A 21,624-nucleotide genomic window follows, 5' to 3' on the forward strand; every position below is an offset into this window, starting at 1 on the left:
GCTCGTTCTCCTGCAGAGAAACCAGAGCAGAGTTTGCTGCCTGCGGCCAGGCATCCCGAGCTGCTGGGCAGGCAGCAGCCCGATGGCAATTCACTGCTGACTGCCTGTAGAATATGAATATTAATAACGCCATTAATCCCCATTAATCCCAGCGGTTCCCATGTCGCTGGAATGTCAGGAAGATTAAATCACACCACTCCCCACGCGTTTCTGTGGGATGGGGGCAGCTCTGCAGCAGCTCAGGAGGAGGAATTAATAATGTGGAAAGCAATTCCAGGTTTCAGTGTTAGATAATCATTACTAATTTCTAGGCTTTGTAGTGAGAACAAAAATAAATACTGCATAAATTTGTATGCACTGACTTAATCCAGGGAAGGAAGCAGGCTGTCCTCCCTTGGACTGGGTGGAGGACTGGAACCTGGCTCAGGATGTGTTTGTGTTCAGGACAGAGAGCCACAACCTCATAAACCATCCCATGGCAAGAGGGGCTGAGTGAGCAGCACTCATTTTTAGGGCTGACCCAGCAAAGCCCAGCCTAAATTCCCTGCTGGGGAGGGTCACAGTTCATGGCAGCCACATCCCCACGCTGGAGTGCTGCAAACACAGCTGGCCCTGCCTTCCTTCCCCGTTCAAAAATCAGACAGCGCCAGACCAGACTGCTGCAGGTGGGTGCACAGCCCGTTCCAATGGAATGCCTGTCAGTAACTCCTGTGCAGAGGGAGCCCCAGCCTGGGTGGGCCCTGGCATGCCAGGGGGGCTCAGCAGGGATTTCCGTGCATGGCTGGGGTGATGTACCACAGAACACACCTGTGCAGCTTGCCAGTGACACCACAGTGCTTGTGACAGCAGCCTTCAAATCCCTCATCATGGATTTCAGAAGGCTCTGGGGTCGATGGGGTGGAATCCAACAGACAGGACCCTCAGGAGAGATCAAATACACAAGTGAGGGGAAGGAGCAGCTCTTCAGCAGCGAGGGTGGCTGTGCGCTGAGCCCGGGCAGCAGCACAGCTCAGGAAAGGGCACACAGCTCTGGAGAGGCACTGCTGGGGCTGGGCAGGTGCTGCCCGCCTCCCGCTGCTGGCTCAACCCCAGGGGGAACATTCCATCCCCCAGGGCAGGGAATGCTACAGGGAATTCTCTCAGGGAATTCTCACAGGGAGGAGCAGCTGCTTCACACGGGAAATCACATCAGGGTCCGAGGGGCTGTGGGGAGGTGGGGGGGTCCTTTCCCTGTGAGGTGAGGAGAAAGGGACAGGGCAGGTGGTGACATCCAAAGGGAGTTGTGTAACTGAGCTGCAGGTTCACAAAATCCCAGCCTGGGCTGGGCTGGGAGGGACCTCAAATTCCATCCATCCCACCCTGCCCTGGCAGGGACATTTCCACTGTCCCAGGTGCTCCAGCCCCAGTGTCCAGCCTGGCCTTGGCACTGCCAGGGATCCAGGGGCAGCCACAGCTGCTCTGGCAATTCCAGCCCAGCCAGGAATTCCCAATTCCCAATATCCCATCCATCCCTGCCCTCTGGCAGTGGAAGCCATTCCCTGTGTCCTGTCCCTCCATCCTTGTCCCCAGTCCCTCTCCAGCTCTCCTGGAGCCCCTCCAGGCCCTGCCAGGGGCTCTGAGCTCTCCTGGATCCTTCTCCTCTCCAGGTGAGCACCCCCAGCTCTCCCAGCCTGGCTCCAGCCCTGCAGCAGCTGCGGGGTGGAATTCCCTGAGGAGCTGGAGTCAGTGGTCCTTGGGGGTCCCTTCCAGCTCCGAATATTCTGTGGGGCTGTGCTCTAGAGAGAGCTGGGGCTGAGAGGAAAGGACCAGGAATTGCTTTTCACATCAGAGCAAAACGCTTAAAATGGGAAGTAAGCAGAGCCATATGGCTGGGATACAGAGAAGGGGGAGTGATGCAGCCAGAGAACTGTCAAGGGAAATTATTTTAATAACTATCTTGGGAATACGATGTAAATCTGTCATTCAGGCTCGCTGGAGAGAGACTGAACCTGTAGAGTTCTCCAAAAGGAAAAATGCAGAGTTACAAGAAATCATCTCAAATCATTACAGCTCTTTTATTTAGTTCCTGTGACAGCATGAGCAGCAACAGGTATATCACTGTTTACCTGTCACAACCCTCTAATATTCTCATTTTGCCTGTAAGGAGCAGTGATGAGGTTTTACCTCTAATTTTCCAGTCTAGAACTCTTTCCTTGGCACTTCTTGTGTGGCAGGAATCCTTCAGTGAAAATCCCTTTGCCCATGTGTGTTTGAGCTCGTGTTTAAAGGTACATCCCTGTTTGAGTGTACAAATTCCAACCTTGGGGACAGGGACAGGGCTGGCTGGAGCTGGGCCAGGGGAGGTTTAGGATGGATTTTAGGGAAAAACTCTTCCCCCAGAGGGTGCTGGGCAGTGCCAGAGCTCCAGGAGCACAGGGTGGGATCACTGGGGTGTCTGCAGGCCAGGGCTGGGACTGGTGATCCTTGGGGACCCCTCCAACCCAGGAATTCCACAATTCCCTGGTTTTCTGACTCCAAACTTGCAGAGCCCCTTCAGCAGCCAGCAGCCTGGGTGCAGCTCTTCCTGTGTCTGCGAGGATAAAGGAAGGGAAATCCGAGTTTGTTTTGAATTATTACATTTTATTGCTTTTCTGGCTGAGCAAACAGTGGTGCTCTCGCTGCTGGCTGGAGATCGAACCTTGCAGGATTTAGGTTGTGGCTGGAAAGGGGAACAGTGGGGCTTTAAGGGGATAATGTGTGTGTCCTTATGCAATACCAGCAGCTTTTGACCCCTCCTGGAGGAGCAGGGCAGTGTGCCCGGGGGTGGGGGCCCAGCAGGAGGGAAGGGCTGGGATGATTTTGGCAGCCTGGGCACGGTGGAGGTGTTTGCTGGGATCCTGTGCTGGGATATTTATGGGTTTTGCTGCTATTCCATTGGCCTCTTTCACTCTGCAGCTCCTCAATCCCAGAGACCTTCGGGAGCCTCCTGGGCCAGGAGCTTTAGAGATGTCCAGACTGGTTTATTCAGATTTATCCAGGCTCTGTTTAACTGACCAGAGTTCATCCTGCCCCACCCACTGTCCCTTTCTTACCCTGGCTAAACTCTTCTTGCCTTGCCTCAGTGAGGCTGTGAGTCCAGGGGAGCACTGGTGTTACCAGATCAAACCTTGCATTATTTTAACCTTTGTTTCCATAGTTATGACCATTCCCCTTCAGCCCCATCCATCCTGGCCTTGGGCATTCCAGGGGCAGCCCCAGCTCCTCTGGGCAGTGCCAGTGCCCAGGAAACAATTCCCCCTGCGTGCTGGTGCTGCAGGGAAAGCCATCCCTGCTTTTGCAGAGCCCTGCCCCAGCCCTGGGTGTTAATGAGCCCAGCAATGGGCCCTGCTCAGCCAGCAATCAGTGCCCAGCTGGGAGGGCTTTGCTCCAGCCGCCAGGAGGTTGCTTTTTTTATCGTTATTTTTGCCCTTTAGAACTTTTTGGCTCCATTTCCATGATTAAACAGTTGGCAGAGCTCTGATTGCAGAGTGTTGCTCGCTGAAAGGAGCTTGTGGAGTGTCTGAAAGCTTTTCCAGGGAGTGGGAAAAGCTGAGCTGCACCTCCTGCTCCTCATGCTTTGTGGTCCAGGACTGTCCCAGTGGGCAGCTGAGGTGCCCAGGAGTGTCCCAGTGGACAGCTGAGGTGCCAGGAGTGTCCCAGTGGGCTGAGGTGCCAGGAGTGTCCCAGTGGGACACTCTCCAGCTGAGGTGCCCTGGCAGGAGGAAAGGTGGAGAGGCACAGACTCAGGTCTCACCCCAGTGGCCCAGAATTCCCAAACAGGATCGTTCCTTCTCCACTCACACCCTGACAATGTCCTCAGATAGGCTGACCACAGCAAACAGGTGAAGATAAAGTCCTGGGCACCAGTGGTCCCCATGAATTGACAGAGATGAGGTTACTGCCAGGGGTATCAAAGAGGGAACAGATTCCTCCCAAACTCAGGAAGTGCCACTTTTGTGAGACCTTTTGTCACGCCTCGGCGCTGACAGCAATTGGAAATAAATGAAGGCTGGAGATGAAACCATTTCTCTTCCCAGCCCACCCATCATTTATTTCCTCAGCCCCACTTTGCCAAAGCTGCTGTGTTTGAGACAAATTGTGTTTAATTAGGAGGAGGTGGAGACCTTTAGGCAACGCTCTTCAATCAAAGTGCCTCGAGGAACTAATCATGGAAATGCAAAAGCAAAAGGGTTGGGAGCTGTCCCCGCTGGTGACTGATTGTCAGAGGGGAGGGCTGGTGCCAGCACAGGCTGGGGGCTCAAAAGCTCTCCTGATTTAAAACCTGTGCTCAACACACTCTGGAAATGGTGCTTGTGGTGGGGGCATTTCACTGCTCTGTAAATATTGAGCTCATCTGAGTATGAAATGAAAAAAAGATATAAAAAGTATGAAAACCAGAGCAATTTTCAGTAAGTATTGATAAAAAATGTTCCTACCCTAAAAAGCACAATTATCTTTCTTTATGATCAATACTTAGGAAGCAAGATGCTCAACTACACAAAGGAGTTTGCTGGAAATTATTCTTGGAGATGTTTAGGGTTGGTTTTAGTTTAGAATCAGGGATTTGGGGTGTGGCATTCAGTGTTCAGGGGATCAGAGTTATTTCCAGGGCTGAGGGTGGAAACAGTGCCTGGGTTTGCCAGGCAGGTGGAGGATTTATTTCACCAGGCCTGGAGGGACAGGACACAGGGAATGGCTCCCACTGCCAGAGGGCAGGGATGGGTGGGACACTGGGAATTGGGAATTGTTCCTGTAGGGTGGGCAGGCCCTGGGATGGAATTCCCAGAGCAGCTGTGGCTGCCCCTGGATCCCTGGCAGTGCCCAAGGCCAGGCTGGACACTGGGACTGGAGCAGCTGGCACAGTGGCAGTGTCCCTGCCAGGGCAGGGTGGCACTGGGTGGGATTTGAGGTCCTTCACACCCAAACCATGCTGGGATTTCATCACAGAAATAATTTGGAAACCTTGGTGAAATCTGGGCAGGTTTCACCCCTGAAGCAGTTCAGTTTCTGGGAGCATTCCAAGCAGCTCCTCGATGGCAATTCTGGATTTTGCAGCCCAGGACTTTCACCTGGCAGAGTGAGCCTTGCACAGTGCAGCTTTTAGGGGGATTCTCTGCAGTCCTGACATTTTGAACCATTTTAACCGTATTTAACTATTCCATTGCAACCTGCATTGGGTTTGGTTTTTTCCTCAAATCTTTCCTTTGATTACATGTTGTGTTTTCCCCTTTTCTCCCCCCTCAAAATGATGGTTGGGCATGATGTTCTTAGAGCTCTTTTCCAGTCTTAATGATTCCATAACTCCATGGTTTGGCTCTTCTGGCTGTGTGTGGTTTTCCAGGCACAAGTTGCTTCATCCTTCTGATTACAGGGGGAAGAACAGGAGAAGGAAAGAATGGGAATTTGGGGTTTTCCTGCCAGGCTGAAATTCCTGAGCCCGTGAGGCAGAGAGGGGGGTTTGGGGCAGGGAAGGCTGAGGATTCTCAGTGAGAGTGGAGCTTAATCACCCTCATAAGTACATCTTAATTTTTCGATGGATTTCTCATAAAAACCAATTATTATGCCAATTATAAAAAGAAGAGCAAGAATCTGTTTCCTGTGTCCTGGCAGTGATTTCCAGCTATTCCCCACGCTGATGAAATCCATTTTATCCTGTCCCTGAGAGGAACCCAGGGCTCCCCTGCTCTTCCAGCCCCTCCAGCAGGCAGCTCAGCCCAGGAGGGTCCCCAGGGTGTCAGGGCAGCACTGGGGGCTCAGGAGGGAGGGGACAGCCACCCCCACGGCCGGGGCAGCTCCTGCTGCTGCCAGGGGGTGTGCTGGAGGGAAGTGTGGAATTCATTGTGGAGTTCACTCTGGAATCCCTTGTGGAATGCATTGTGGAATTGTGGAGTTCACTGTGGAATTCACTGTGGAATTCACTGTGGAATTCATTGTGGAATTCATTGTGGAATTCACTGTGGAATTCATTGTGGAATTCATTGTGGAATCCCTTGTGGAATTGTGGAATTCATTGTGGAATTCCTTGTGGAATCCCTTGTGGAATTGTGGAATTCATTGTGGAATTCATTGTGGAATTCATTTTGGATTTCCTTGTGGAATTCCTTGTGGAATCCCTTGTGGAATTGTGGAATTCATTGTGGAATCCCCTGTGGAATTCATTGTGGAATTCCTTGTGGAATCCCTTGTGGACTTGTGGAGTTCATCGTGGCATTCACTGTGGAACCCCCTGTGGAGCTGTGGGGGCTGTCAGCCCAGCCAGGACCTCCTGAGTCCCACCCCTGGCAAACAACTCCAACCCAAGACACTGGGCTGCATTTCACATTTAGCATTTAGCATTTAGCAAGGGCTCTCCACCTGCTTGAATCCTGCAAATCCTGGAAGCAGGTGAGCTCAGGTCCCTCCTGAGCATCTCTCCCCATGGCTGAACATCCCTGGTTCCCTCAGTCTTCCCCCTGCAGCTGCTCCCCAGGCCTGTGGTCACACACCCTGTCCAAAAAGGGAAGGTTCAAATTAAAAACATTGTGCAAAAAGGGAAGGGTTTACTTTAAAACATTAACATTGAGTTCATGTTTTAATTTAACACTAAAAAAGAAAAAAACCAGATGACTGCAAAGCACTTTCCATGTTGGACCCCTGCACCAAATTTACTTGGGAATTTTAATTCCTCTTTCCTCCTTGTTTATTGTCTCATTTCTCTGGCCTTCCGTTAATCCATTTTCTGAATAAATGTTTATTTGCTGCTTTATTTAATTTTTCCCCTGACCTTCACAGCTCCACGTGATCTGGGTGGGAGGCATGAGCTGCTGAAGTGGGGAGCAGCTCTGTGATGGGTTTAATGTGCACTCCAGGCTCAGCAGAGCAGATTTTAAATGCCAAATCTGCTCCTAGATCAGAGTCTTTAGAGGTGTGGGAAGAAATACGGATGCAAAACAAACATTTTTTTAATTCCTAATAAATATTAACATTCCATTGTGATGCTGCACATATATTTGAGACATAATTAATAAATTCCACAGATTTTAGTGATCTGAATGTAATGATCCCTATCAGCCAGTAAATAGCAGAAAAATTAGCAGCATACTGATACCGCAGAAATCCTGATTTGCCTCAAACTGTGAGGCTCCAGAAATGCAGTGGGAGCCAATTTCTGTCCCTGGCAGGACGATGTTCCTGGGAAATCAGTGCCAGCAATAGCATCCACGGTTTGCCATGAGCCCCAGATCAGACTGTATCACTTCTGTCATTTGACAGGATTACACTGTGCAGCTCTCTGCTAATTTGGGGGTTATTTTAATTAATGGACCTCGCAGATTCATTTATTTTCTAATTCTATTTTGGAAAGGCATCAATGCTGTGACCTGCTCAGTGTCATTGTAACGAGACTTACAGACATCTTCAACGAGGTTTGATTTAATTTCCTCGCTGTAAAGCCCAGATTAAAGGAGAGCCCAGTCAATTAGGAATGGAACAAAGCTCGTCCTTAAGAGGAAATCACTTAATCTGCACTCTGTAAGTCTGGAAAATTCTCCACCTTCTACCATGTCCCAGCTCCAATCTCCCCTCAGAAAGACTGGAAAGATCCTGGTGGGAAGCCCCAAAATGCCACAAAAGCCTGCACATTTCTTGTGGGTCAGATCTGCGTGGCTTCCGCACAACCTGGGGAGGGTTTGTGCCCCTCTGAGAGCCCGTGCAGGGCTGGAGCCCCTCTGGAGCCAGGCTGGCAGAGCTGGGAATGCCCAGCCTGGAGAGGAGAAGGATCCAGGGAGAGCTCAGAGCCCCTGGCAGGGCCTGGAGGGGCTCCAGGAGAGCTGGAGAGGGACTGGGGACAAGGATGGAGGGACAGGACACAGGGAATGGCTCCCAGTGCCAGAGGGCAGGGCTGGATGGGACACTGGGAATTAGGAATTGTTCCCTGGCAGGGTGGGCAGGGACTGGGATGGAATTCCCAGAGCAGCTGGGGCTGCCCCTGGATCCCTGGCAGTGCCCAAGGCCAGGCTGGACACTGGGGCTGGAGCAGCCTGGGACAGTGGGAGGTGTCCCTGCCAGGGCAGGGTGGCACTGGGATGGAATTTGAGGTCCCTTCCAGCCCAAACCAGGCTGGTGTTGCCCAGTTCCAGCTGCTGGATGCAGTGCTGCCAGCTGGGATTGGGCTCTGCCATCCCAAGGCTCCAAACAGCTGCAGGAGGAGAGCTGATGGTGTTGGTTCCTCCTTTGGGTGTTCAACGCTGGGATTCACAGGAAGGAGCACAGAGTACCTTTGCAGGAGCAAATTCCCCCCGTGTGCCCAAAGCTGGAGTCCTGCTGTGCCAGCCCTGGGGCAGCCCCGTCAGGGAAGGTGTGACATGGAAGGAGCTGCTCAGGATCCCTCAGCGGGGCTCAGGAATGTTCTGGAAGGTGTTTTGCTGACTGCAGCTCCAGCCAGAGCTGCAGGAGCAGTGGCACAGGTGGGCTGGACATTAATTCCAGCCCGGAGGAAAGGGGCAGTGGAGCTGCTGAGAGCAGCATCTCCTCTCCCCCTGTGCCTCCTTAGGGAATTGGGAAAAACATCAAATCAGCACTGGGAGCTGGGGATGCAGCCCAAAATCCCGAGTCCTGAAGGTGTTTGGGATTCTGGGGCAGGGGAACCGGGGTCAGCCCTGCCCACGCCTCTCCCCAAGGACAGAGTTTCTCTGCTAATTAAAAATACTCCCCACAGACTTTCGGTGGCTTTGCTCACACGTGCAGAGGCACGAGCACCGGGAACGAGAATCCCCAGCTTGCTGAAGCCTGTCTGACCCCAGCTCCTTCCAGTGTGCTCAGGAAAGGAGCAGCAGGAGGGGAGATGCCACAGCGCCCAGCTGGGCTGTGCCCAGGGCAGCTCTGCCCTCCAGCCCCTGAGGGCAGTACAGGCACGGGCCAGCCAGGGCACTGGGGCAAAAGCAGGGAGAGAAAAGCCCCAGCTGGACAGGCACTTGGGTTAGGGGAACGGACGAGCCCCAGAGCAAGAGGAAACAGTAAAATAAACGTGTTTTAGTCCTCTCCGCGAGCAGCTCGGCTTCTCCAGGTGCGCACAGAGTGGCTGGAACAGCACCATTCATTTTTAAAAGTACCAGAAAAACCCAATTTTGTCTTCTCTGCAAACTGCCAGGAGCGAGCTCAGCCTTCCCTGCAGCAGGAGCATCCATCTTCCAGGAGCTCTCCCGCAGCTCCTGGAAATTCACAGGAAATTGCTGCTTGTGGGTTTGGAAGCCAGGGCTGAGCCCCTGGGCTGTGATGGAGGGGGCTGTGCTGCCCTGAAGGAGGCTCTGCAGTGTCCCTTGGGCCCCCGTGTGTGTTGTGTCCCTGCTGGTGGCCCCGAGCCCCCTGACACCCCTGTCCCTGTCGTTGCAGTCTCTCCCAAGATATTCCGGATCTCCAGCGACATCGTGGTGAACGAGGGCAGCAACGTCACCCTGGTGTGCCTGGCCACGGGCAAACCCGAGCCCTCCATCTCCTGGAGACACATCTCCCCCTCTGGTGAGTGCCTGGGCAGGGGCACAGGGACAGCAGCTGTGCCCAGCCGAGCTCTGGGCAGCAGGGCTGGCATGGGCCTTGGGGGGCTCCTGGGACACCTCTGGGCAGGGATACAGGAGAAAAGGGGGATTTATTGAAAGGACTCAAAGGATACACCTGGGCAGGGATACAGGAGAAAAGTGGGATTTATTGAAAGGACTCAAAGGATACACCTGGGCAGGGATACAGGAGAAAAGTGGGATTTATAAAAGGCCTCAAAGGATGCACCTGGGCAGGGATACAGGAGAAAAGTGGGATTTATTAAAAGGCCCCAAAGGATGCACCTGGGCAGGGCTACAGGAGAAAAGGGGGATTTATTAAAAGGCCTCAAAGGATACACCTGGGCAGGGATACAGGAGAAAAGTGGGATCTATTAAAAGGCTTCAAGGACACACCTGGGCAGGGCTACAGGAGAAAAGGGGGATTTATTCATCAGCTAGCCGGGGAGGCAAAGCGGCAGAGTTGGTATTCTGCCTGCAGCCCTCACCTCCCTCCTGCCTCGCTCATCTGCGCTTGCTAATTCCTGCCCGTTCTGCCTGTAATTCCCAGCGGCACTAATGAGGCTCCCAGGCAGGCAGCGCTTCTCCCATCCAGCACTAAATTATATTAACCAAGCATATTTAGAATATTCTCAAATTGTTTGTCAAAGCTGCTGCTAAAAGATAAGGAACTGAAATCTCTGAATACAAATGACTCAATGTAGACTAATTCCAGGATATGATCATGATTTACATCAACGCAGCCTCGACTCGCATGAGGTCGGATTCAATTTTTCTGAACAAGAGATAAATTGAACCTTTCGTAGGAATAAAAATAAAATGCATTTCAAGGTGATTTTTAAACTTAGTCCGTAAATTATTGGCCTGGAATCTTTATTGTGCATGTTTAACTTGCAGTCATTATGTAAATGCTTGCATTCTATAAATATTCATTACACAGCCCCATTATGTAAATCCAGCAAATCTCCCCACTCAGCGTAACAGCGTCGGGCTGCGGGTTGTAATCTCCAAATCTGTATTGTTGAAATGTCACCCGAATAAATTGCAGGTATTACTTATTTTGTTCTGACATTTCCCAGCAAAGTGCAGCATCGATAGTTTAGGAATGAAGGCAGAATGTTAAAGGATGAAGTTCTGCCGGGGACCCGCTCCAGCTGTAGCTCTGCCGTGTCCCACCAGTGCTTGGGCAAAGCTCTGCTGGCAGCAGCAGCAACTGGCACTCAGCAAGAAACCTTCCTCCTTGCCAAAACTCAGGTGCCGTGCATCAGAATCCTTTTCCACTTTGCTTTTGGCAGAAGTTTGCCACGGGGAGCTTCCCCCGCTGGGAAGGCACGGGATGCTCAGGGGAGGCAGGGACACACAGGGGCAGGGGGCTGAGGGGAAGGAGGCTCACTGTGGATCCAGCACTGGGATGGAGCCCTTCCCTGAGTGCCCAGAGCAGCTGTGGCTGCCCCTGGATCCCTGGCAGTGCCCACGGCCAGGCTGGACACTGGGGCTGGAGCACCTGGGACAGTGGCAGTGTCCCTGCCGTGGAACAGAGGAGTGAAATGGGATTTAAGATCCCTTCCAACCCAGACCATTCCAGGATTCTGGGATCCCTGGTTACTTCCAGCTTCATATTTTCCAGTTCTTCCCTGCTCTCTTTCCTTTTTGTCACAGTTTTATCTCCATGATGCCCGGTCAGCAATTTTCCCAAAGCAGAGGATGACTGGATGTAGGGAGAGGCCGGCCTTTGGAGGAGCAGGGCTCCAGAAATTGTGGATAAAGGCAGATTTTCCCACAATTGTGAAATGCAAGGCAGGTCCTTGGCACCTCGGTGTTCATCCTGTCCACCACTCCTGTTCTGTGAGGGAGAAACAAGGAGGGATTGAGAAAAGCCTCCCTAAATCCCGAGCAGCAGACCCAGCTGGATGTGAGGCAGCTCCTGCAGAGCCTGGCCTCCCTGCCCCAGAGCCACGGCCCGTGGCACAGAGGAGAAGGGCTCTGCTGGAGTGCAAGTGCTTCAAACCTGCATTTCCAGGCTGCAAATCCTCACCTGGCAGGAATTATTATCGGATTTCCAGGGCTTTGCCTGTGTACAGAGGGCGAGCTCTTCAAACGCTCCCTCTCCTGCTTACAGATGGTTTTAAAGCTGGAACTTTTAGAAAGAAGTTTCTGGCTCGTTTCTTTTTTCCTTGCTGACTCCCAGACAGGGAGCAGATATTGCTGGGGAGGATGCTGCTGCTGTCTCCCCCAGCTCCCCCACAGCAGAGCAGCTGTGCACCGAGAGGAGCTGCTCTGCCCCTGCCTCCCCTTCCCACAGAGGGGCTGCTCCAGAATCCACCAGCTGTGGGGAGGATCTCAGTGGCAAACTGCACTTTTTGCTGCCTCTGCAGTTCCAGGTTCAGCTGGCAGCCTGGCACTGACCTCCTTCCCCAGGCTGCTTCGGCCCAGGGAGCCCAAACCCCGGGACGCTTTTCTCCTGGCTCAGGAATCCTGGAATGGTTTGGGTTGGGACCTCGGAGCCCACCCAGTGCCCGCCCTTCCAGCCCTGTCCAGCCTGGCCTGGGACACTGCCAGGGATCCAGGGGCAGCCCCAGCTCCTGTGGAAGGCTCCTTTGGAGGAAGCTCTGGTCAGCTGGAGGCATGGATGAGCAACGTTCCCTGGAAAACACCCAAACCTGCATTCCCTGGGACGTGGGATGGCTCAGGAGGCCCCAGGCTGCTCCATCAGCCCTCCCTGAGAGCAGTGACATTCTTGGGGCACTGCTGGTGGCCTGGCTGGGTCGGTCCTTCCCGCAGCTCTCAGGGAGCTGGGGGTTTTTATGAGCATTTGATAGGGATTGAATGGCCCGCTGGTTATCCTGGGGGACTGTTCAGCTGATGAAGGCATGGCTGGTCGTTAAATCAATGGTCCCTGCTATCAAACACGGGGGTTAATTAACAGTTTGAAGACAGCAGAGCACCCCATGGACACGGCTGGGTGGGATTCCTCCCTTTGCCTTTGGATCAGCAATAAAATCACTCCCAGAACGACCTCCCGAGCCACAGCTCTGCGTGAAAAAGGCCACGTCCTCTGGGTTCAGTTATGGGAATTTTGGCCTTTTCTTTTCAACAGGACTTGTAGGTACCAGCCTTGGGAGGTTTGGAATCAGGATTAATGAAGTGACATCCAGTGCCAGGAACCATTGCTCTGGGTGAGGTGACATTACCCTGCAGCTGGGGCTTCCTGAGGGACACTCCTCTGAAAGGGCCATTTTTACCAGGAACACTTCACAAGTCTGAGCATCCCTTCAGGAACGATTAAAGGCATTCCTAGAAATCCTCAGGCCTTCTTAAAATCCTTGAAAAATTCTCTTTATTTGTCAGGAGAAGAATGCTCCAGCTAAGATGGTCAAATAATTGGGGCTTTGTGAAGGAACTGAGGGACAAGAGTGAGATGAAAATCTTAGTGAGACACAAACGAAAACTGCCCAAAAGCGTTGCACAGAAACGAGCAGGATCTTTTCCTTTTTGACAATTTTGTGATAAATGGGAAGCATTTCTTACTTTTCAATAAAAGTAGATGAGCTCATTAATAACTCATAGAATGCAATGAAAATGAGAGTTTTAATGCAGGCTGAGCTTATTCCCACAGATATCAGTTCATTTTTACCTGAGAAACGTTGCACTTTTGAATGAGCAGTGTGTGGATCTCAGGGGATGTCAGAGGTTCAATTATCAGAGCCAGCCCAACGTTTCCCCCTCTTTCCAGAGCCAGCCAAGCCCAGGCTTGTGCAGATACACCAATAATTCACCCCTTGATGGTCACAACATAACAGCTCTGCCTTGTCCCCACTGCCCACTCGAGCTTTTTGCCCAAGCTCCCAAAACCACAGTCATTAACAGCCAATTAAAGCTTTCAGGCTGGGAAAACACTTCCAGCAAGGCTTTTAACCCTTAGATCTGTAATTTCCAGCACCGGTGGTGGTGGCTGCTGCGAGAGGCTGTGCTGCAGCAATCACAGGCTGAACTTTTTGGGGTTTGTGATGTGGTGAGCGCCTTGTGAGGAGCCCAGACCCGTTAGCTGGCCATGGAGAGGCTGGGAGCACAGCTGGGAGCACAGCTGGGAGCACAGCTGGGAGCAGGGAGCAGCCCCGGGTGAGGGACACCAAACACTCCCTGCCAGGTGGGAACTGGGATTTCAGGAGCTGGGGAAGCGCCTGGGCCCCGTGTCAGGTGGGGACAAATGTGGGAATAGCTCCTGGTGGGATCCAGCTGAGCTGGACCAGTGTTCCTGGAACAATTCCCAGTGGGATCCAGCTGAGCTGGGCCAGTGTTCCTGGAACAATTCCTAGTGGGGTCCAGCTGAGCTGGGCCAGTGTTCCTCCTGGAACAATTCCCAGTGGGATCCATCTGAGCTGGGCCAGTGTTCCTGGAACAATTCCCGGTGGGATCCAGCTGAGCTGGGCCAGTGTTCCTGGAACAATTCCCGGTGGGATCCAGCTGAACTGGACCAGTGTTCCTGGAACAATTCCCGGTGGGATCCAGCTGAGCTGGGCCAGTGTTCCTGGAACAATTCCCGGTGGGTTCCAGCTGAGCTGGGCCAGTGTTCCTGGAACAATTCCCGGTGGGCTCCAGGGCACGGAGCAGGCACGGACACCAGTGTTTCTGTTTGTCTCTCTGTGCTCTCCCAGCAGGGAGATCTCTGTCCTGGGAATCACTGTCCCCATTCCTGTGTGACAGATCCCATTCCTCTGGGTGCTGTGGCCGAGGAGAGCTGTGGATGTTGGGTCAGGTGCTCCAGGCGTGGCTTTGGTCCCTGCAGCTGGCCCTGAGCTGGCTTTGCTCCGTCCTGCAGGGCAGGCTGGGCTCTGTGAACCATCAGCTCCGAAGGCAGGAGCGGTGCAGGGCTGGGCTGCTTTGGGCTGGAGGGCGTTTAAAGCTCCTCTTGCCCACCCTGCCATGGCAGGGACACCTTCCCCCCTCCCAGGGTGTCCAAGGCCTGTCCAGCCTGGCCTGGGACACTGCCAGGAGCAGCCACAGATGCTGTTCCATGGCACCTCTCAGGTACAAATTACTCTGGTGCATCTCGGGCTTGTTGAGCTTTTCTGTGCAGCTGGGTCAGGAGAGGAGCTCTGGCCAGCTCCAGGAGTTTGGGGGGATTCAGCTGCCCTTGGAGCTGGGGTTGCTGCACGGAAGCTGCAGTGGCTGAGCGTGTTAAACCCTCTGGCTGCCGTGCAGATGTTGGGTTTCAGGAGATCTGTGCTCAGCCTGCAGTAATTTCTTTCTGTGGTTGTTTCATTTCAGCCAAGCCCTTCGAGAGCGGGCAGTACCTGGACATCTATGGGATTACCAGAGACCAGGCTGGGGAGTACGAGTGCAGCGCAGAAAACGACGTCTCGGTCCCAGACGTGAAAAAAGTAAAAGTCACAGTAAACTGTAAGTGCTGTTATTTGTTGTTCCCTCAGTGTGGTGGAGAAGGAGAGTCTGCAGCAGCAAACTGGAGCTGCTGTGGTCACGGTGGCTGAGGGAGCTGTGCTCTGTGGTGGCCACCTGGGTGTCACCAAGTGAGCTCGAGGTGCAGACTCTCATTTCTGGGTGAGGATCTGAGCAGGCTCTGGGGGCTGCTGTGGATGTCGGGCTGAGCCCTTCCTGGTTTCTCTTGTCCTGGTGGTGCTGTAAGTGATGTGAGGAGATGAGAAGCTCTGCTTGGGCCCTCGGACGGGGCCTGATCTCCGTGGGAGTGTGAGCTGCTCCCCGAGGAGGCAGCTGGCTGCTCCTGCTGCAGGCAGAGGGACACTGCTGTGGGACCCTGCTGGGTGCTGGGGACACCAGCAGCTCTGACCTGCTGGGATTTCCACACAGGGAGGTGCTCTCAGCTTGGGTCTGAGTCTGGTCTCGCACTCAGCGTGATATGAAATGTTCTTTTTCCCTCCAACATGTGAGAAAACTCAGGCAAGACAATGTGAATAATTCCTCTTGTTCATTCTAACATTTTTCTTTTGTTAACCTCAATTACCCAGCGTGTGATTTGTTTCTGGTTTTGGAGTTGCTGTGGCAGCTTTATTGGTCACAAATATGAGATGTCAGCGTTGTGCCTCCCCCTGAGACCTTGTGCCAGCTGATGTGGGCAGCAAAGCCCCTGATTCCCTGTCACTGTGGGGCCACTGCTGTCACCTGGGGCATTCCCTGCTGCCCAGAGTGTTCCCATGGCACCAGGGCTCCTTGGGCACCAGGGGACAATGCAGTGTCACTTATTTCCTTAACAAGCTGGTAAGAGCAAGGCTGCCTCCCCAGAAATCCCATCCTTTTATTTGGTGCCTGTGGACGTGGGTCGGTGTGGCTTTGGCACTGCTGGGGGAAGCTTGGACTTGATGTCTTGGAGGACTTGTCCAACCTAAATGATTCTGTGAGTTCTTTTCCTCTGCTGCTGCTCTCACCCACTCCTGGTGCCATTCCATGGCTGTGCTCCTGGTGCCATTCCATTATTGTATTCCTGGTGCCAGTCCATTATTGTATTCCTGGTGCCATTCCATGGTTGTATTCCTGGTACCATTCCATTATTGTATTCCTGGTACCACTCCATTATTGTATTCCTGGTGCCATTCCATGGCTGTATTCCGTGGCTGTGTTCCTGGTGCAGGGAGCTGCTGGCACGGGGATGTTCCCAGCACGGAGAGGCTGCTCAGTCACCCAGGCAGGCACAGGAAAATGAGCAGGTTTAAATGGCTCTGTGAAATTCAAGTTCCTGGGCTGGGCAGCTCCAGCCCTGCACAGACACCGAACTCCTGGCACACGGGCCGTGGCTCTAGTGACTGACAGGGGGTTCATTACACTGCTTGGTACACCAGCAGCTACATTTTCACTTAATTTATGGCTGTCCTCCCTAATTTCCCTTCGAAAAAGGGTGGCCTGAGAATCTGCCTGAATCCCAAAAGGCTGGGAGGGGTGGCAAAAAAGGAGAGGAGCCATTGAAGCTGCTGGTGGGTGCTGAAGGAATGCTCCACAAAATCAAGTTAAAATAGATAAGACATAATCCAATTTCATTTCACAAGTAAATCCTATTAGCATTTGCCATTACATTTTGCAAAGCAAATACTGATTTATAGATTGTAATATTGAACCCTGCTTTGAATGAACCAGTGTGTGGATTTAATGTGTCATCTGAAAGCTGGTCTGAAACTCTCCAGGTGCTACTGTCACTTTGCTCGTTCTCTCCTGCTCTATTACTGTCATGCCTGAAAAATATTAAAGGCAGCTGCTAAATCCTAGAATTTCCAGTAGAGCTGAGGCCTCAGTGAGAGGATGAGGAATGGGATGTGTGCCTCAGGAAACTGGCACTTATTTGCATTTATTTCAAAGTGTCAGCTGTCTAAATAAGTAGAAAATGTGGATTTTAACTGGAGTGGCATTGCAGAATTCCCTTTTGTTAGGATAATCCATGTTAAGGGTCAGTCTGCCTGTAATTGTACCTTGGACAGCTCTGTTGCAGCTGGAGCTGTCAGACTTGACTGAATCAAGATCTGGTGGCTTTGGGGAGCGAAGAGACATTTTTGCACTCGTTCCTGGGTGGTTTTGTCCAGTTTTCAGGCCACTTTTTCCATTTCCCTGGATGATTTTGGGCTCCTCACCTCTGTTTTTGTGTCCCGGGGGTGGTGCCCAGGGGACCAGAGGGGTGCAGGGCTTGGCAGACCCCCGTGCCCACCTGAGGCAGGTGTGAGCTCTGCTCTGTGCTCAGGCCCAGCTGGAATGCCCCAGTCCATCCTGGGCAGCCTGCTGGCCAAGCCCATCTCGTCCCTGGGGTGCAGGAGCTCTGACACCTCTGGTCACAGCATTTCAGGGGCTGGCTGGCACTCCCTGCCTCCCCCCGTGCCCTCCCTGCCTGGGGCAGCTTCACCCAGGCTGTGGTGCCTGCCCAGGACTGGCACTGCAGCCCTGCACTTGCTGAATTCAGCCTTTAATTAAAGTTTCTGAAGCTCACGAGGCTGATTTAGTTCCAATCGGTTTGGTTTGTGCAAGTATTCACTGCATTGTTCTTTCCTTGTCTTAACCTGGGGTACAAAACAAAGGACTGGGGTCACGGAGTTGGTAAAATCTTGTGTTTGGAATGATTCTGCCCCAAAGATGACGGGGTCCCAGAGCTGGAAATGCTCTCAGGAAAAGGGTGACTCAGGGTTGGAGTCCTTGATCCTCACGGATCCCCTCCAGCTCAGCAGGTTCTGTGATTCAACCCTTTCCTTTTCATGCACGGGTTCTGTGTCCTTCAGCAAATCATCTCAGTTTCGACTTTGGGGGCTTTATTGCCAACCTTGTTGGGCTTTCCTGTGCCTCTGGAGCCTGGTCTGTGTGCTGGGAGCAGGTCCCACATTCCCTGGGACCCCAGCCCTTCCAGGAGCTCTCAGCCAGCCGGGGGCTTTGGGGAGTGTTCCAGAGGCAGATCCTGTGCCCTTCCCCTGGGATGCTTTGATAAGGGATTTCTGGCAGCGGGGTTTTTCTGATGCAGGAATGTGTGAGTTCTTGTTAGGAATTTTAAGTGGGGTGTTTGTTTTCGCTTGGCCAGGCCGGGTTGTGCAGAACAGCTCCCCTCATTAGCATTTCTCCCCTCATTAGCATTTCTCCCCTCATTAGCATTTCTTCGAAGGCTCCTCGCTGTTGCTATGGTGCTTTGCATAACATTATGGATAATGCTGCGATTTTACTTTGAAATCAGACATCCTGTACAAGCCACGCCGGCCTAATTAAATCTGTAACCTTAAATCTCCTGGGCAGAAACACTGCAGGACTGCAGGGCTCGCTGTGCTGCCAGTCCCCTGGACATGGCACTGAGACTCTCTTCCCAGCAAGTGTGACCATTCCTGACCTGGGATCAGCATCTCCTTGGCAAGGTCTTGAGTTTGCCAAGAAGGAAAATTGCCTCGGTTAAATTATTAAATATGAAGGCAAAGCCCACATATTTTCTGGAGGCCTCAGTCCTCCTCTGCTTTGGCACCAAGTATAAAATTGCTCAGAGCAATTTAATTTTAATTTCCACTTTCCTCTAATAAAAGAGGGGGGAGGGGGGGGCTACTGATTCTTTTTGTTTTTAATAGCTCCTATTTTCAGCTCCATCTTTATATCCCTGACTAGGTTTGGGATTTGGGGTTAAGGTTAAGGGATTTGGGCTTTAGGAGCCAAGCTCCACTGCCAGGGGTTTTGCTGCTTCCTCAGGTCTCGGGTGGCATTCCAAAGGGGATTTTGGCTCTGGTGGCACTGGGGACTCCTGGAGCTCTGACTCCTGCCTCAGGTTTGGTTCTCCCCATGGAGCAGTGGGGCTCAGTGGGGTCTGCAGGACATGCCCTGCTCCGTGTGGTGCCCTTGCTCTGGGATGTGTGGGTGGTGTTGGGGATGCTGGGCACAGTCCCCAGGCACCAGCCCATGCCAGCTGTGCCCAGGGCAGGACTCCAGCCTGCCCTGTGTGCCACACACGTTCTGATTTGCTGGGGGAAGGCAGCTGAGGGTTGTCCCCTTTTGTCTGGGGTTCCTTTCCCCAGCTGCTGCAGGCATGGGGAATGCAGCGTCCTCCCTTCTCCTCTTTCCACCCAGAAACATCTGCAAGAGAGCACAGCTGGAGCTGTGCTGACATCCTGCGTGGGGACAGTGGTCCTGCTCCCTGACACGTGCTGGGGACAGGGGTGGCTCCTGCAGGGGACAGTGATATTGTGCAGTGCCAGCCTGGGGACACATTCCTGGGGACAGGGGTGGCTCCTGCACGGGAGGTTGGCACTGTGGCCAGGCTGGGAGGGCTGTGGCTGTGCAGGTTCTGCTCACAGGGCTGTGGGTTCTGCAGGTTCTGCAGGTTCTGCTCACAGGGCTGTGGCTGTGCAGGTTCTGCTCACAGGGCTGTGGGTTCTGCAGGTTCTGCTCACAGGGCTGGGGCTGTGCAGGTTCTGCTCACAGGGCTGTGGGTTCTGCAGGTTCTGCTCACAGAGCTGTGGGTTCTGCAGGTTCTGCTCACAGGGCTGTGGCTGTGCAGGTTCTGCTCACAGAGCTGTGGCTGTGCAGGTTCTGCTCACAGGGATGTGGCTGTGCAGGCTCTCACCCCAAAGGGCTGTGGCTGTGAACATTCTCCTCCCAGCCCAGCTCATCTCCTCCTGCTCAATACCTGTGCAGGCTCTCAGCCCAAAGGGCTGTGGCTGTGAACATTCTCCTCCCAGCCCAGCTCATCTCCTCCTGCTCAATACCAAGGTGATTGTGCAGATGGGATCCTCTGCAGCTGCTCCAGCCCTGAGAAGGCTCACGTTTGAGATACTGCTGCAATTAGAGAGCCTGGGGAGGCTGTCAGGGCAGTGATGGAGGGGACACATTTCCTGCAGCACATCCCACGCAGCTGGGAGCAGAGAATGGCCAGGAGCTGTCCTGGCTCTGTGGGCTCAGGGGGTGAGGGAGGTGAGGGGGCAGCACAGCCCTGCTGGAAATTTGGATCGTGGTTCAAATCAAGGCCAGCAGAGCTGGGTTTGGCTGCAGCTGCCAGTCAAGGGCTGCCAGCAAAACATTTCAGGTGAAACCAATGCAAATAACAGGTTCGGGTTGTTGGTTTTTTACATAAGATAAAGGTCTGTGGAGAATTCCTGCAATCCTAGAAATTGGAGGTTTTGCTCATGCACAATGTCATCAGTTGGGGTGTTTTTTGCTTTTTGGGTTTTATCTTGTTATTTTTGGTCACCATTAGGACTAAATTGTTATTTAGCTCATTTGCAAGCTGGTCTCATCGCTGAGAACCTATCTGAGCTATGTGATGTGCTATCTCATAGCAACACAATGAAAAACAGCTCACACCAATTCGATAAGAACTGCTCTGACAATTAAAGCCACCTCAATTGCCTGGTGAGGAAGAATGCTGCTGCTTTGAAGAAAATATTTCCCTTCACTGGTGGGGAAAGAAGCCTCCTGTAAAGCAATGGTTGTCATTTCATGTCCTTCAGGTGTTTTTATTAACAGTTCAGGAGTCAGATTAAAACAATGTAGTTCAGGTTTGAGACTCCAGTGCAATCTGGCTCTTGAATTCCTATTGATTTCTTTCGGAGAGATGGTTTGTGCAGAGGTTCTGAGCTCTGCGTGGCTCCTGCTGAGCACAGCTCGTGTGGAGCGTGGCAGGGCTGCTGCTGCTGCTGTCCCTGCTGAGGAGATGGCACGGGGCTGGCACAGCCCATCCCTGAGCTGCTGCTGTCCCTGCTGATGGCACGGGGCTGGCACAGCCCATCCCTGAGCTGCTGCTGTCCCTGCTGATGGCACTGGGCTGGCACAGCTCATCACAGGGGCTTGGCAGTGCCATGGGAGCTGCTGCAAGAGAGCTGCAGGATCAGCACTCAGATCTCCCAAAAGATAAGGAGATGGTTTGCACCTTCAAGAGAAGCCTCTGCTTGTGCTTCCAGGAGGTGCTGATTGGGAGCCAGCGTGCCAGGGTGCCAGGTGTGCCAGGGCAGCAAGGGCTGCTGTCCCCGGGGTGCCAGGTGTACCAGGGCAGTGAGTGCTGCTGTCCCCAGGTGTGCCAGGGCAGCAAGGGGTGCTGTCCCCAGGGTGTCAGGACCTTTGGTGCCTCTGTTCCAGGGAGCAGAGGCTGGGCAGTGTTAGAGGATAAAGTAGGGATTTATTAAAAGGCTTCAAAGGATACACCTGGGCAGTGCAAGAGCCTGGCCAGGGCTCTACACCAAGATGGACAATGGGTCAGAGTTTTCACCCTTTTTAAAATCAGTTTTGGTCCATTTCCATATTGGGGTTCATTGCCCAATTCCAGCCCCAGGGGATGCAGTCCCACCCTCCCGGGTTGCTCTCCTCCATTCACTGTTTTTGCACTTTTTGGGCTGAAGCTGCAGCGGTGTCCTTGGTTCTGGGCTGGAAAAGGATTGTTCTGTGTGCCTGAGCTGTGAGGAGAGCTTGCTAACATTTATCTGAAGTGCAGAGTTGTACACCAGTGCAGTGCAGAGTCTGGAAATGTGAAACACTGCCAAGGCAGCTCGGGCAGGGGAGGTTTGGTTGGGTATCTGGGAATGTTTCCCCATGGAAAGGTGGCCAGGCCTTGGCAGAGGTTTGGAGTGCCCATCCCTGGAGGTGCACTCAGAGCTCTGGGCTGGGCACA

The 21,624-nt window shown here is 53.0% G+C and overlaps 1 protein-coding gene across 1 annotated transcript in view; it reads left to right on the forward strand.

Annotated features, from left to right (window-relative positions):
• The window catches only part of NEGR1 (neuronal growth regulator 1), a 166,914-nt gene that overhangs the window by 89,144 nt on the left and 56,146 nt on the right, over positions 1 to 21,624 (forward strand). Inside the window, exons 3-4 of the mRNA XM_041469437.1 lie at positions 9,388 to 9,513; positions 14,817 to 14,948. Of these exons, the coding sequence (XP_041325371.1) occupies positions 9,388 to 9,513; positions 14,817 to 14,948 (258 nt within the window). The remainder of the gene's footprint in view (positions 1 to 9,387; positions 9,514 to 14,816; positions 14,949 to 21,624) is intronic.

The sequence above is a fragment of the Pyrgilauda ruficollis genome, unplaced genomic scaffold (genome assembly GCF_017590135.1).
Source record: "Pyrgilauda ruficollis isolate IOZ18807 unplaced genomic scaffold, ASM1759013v1 scaffold233, whole genome shotgun sequence".
NCBI lineage: Eukaryota > Metazoa > Chordata > Aves > Passeriformes > Passeridae > Pyrgilauda > Pyrgilauda ruficollis.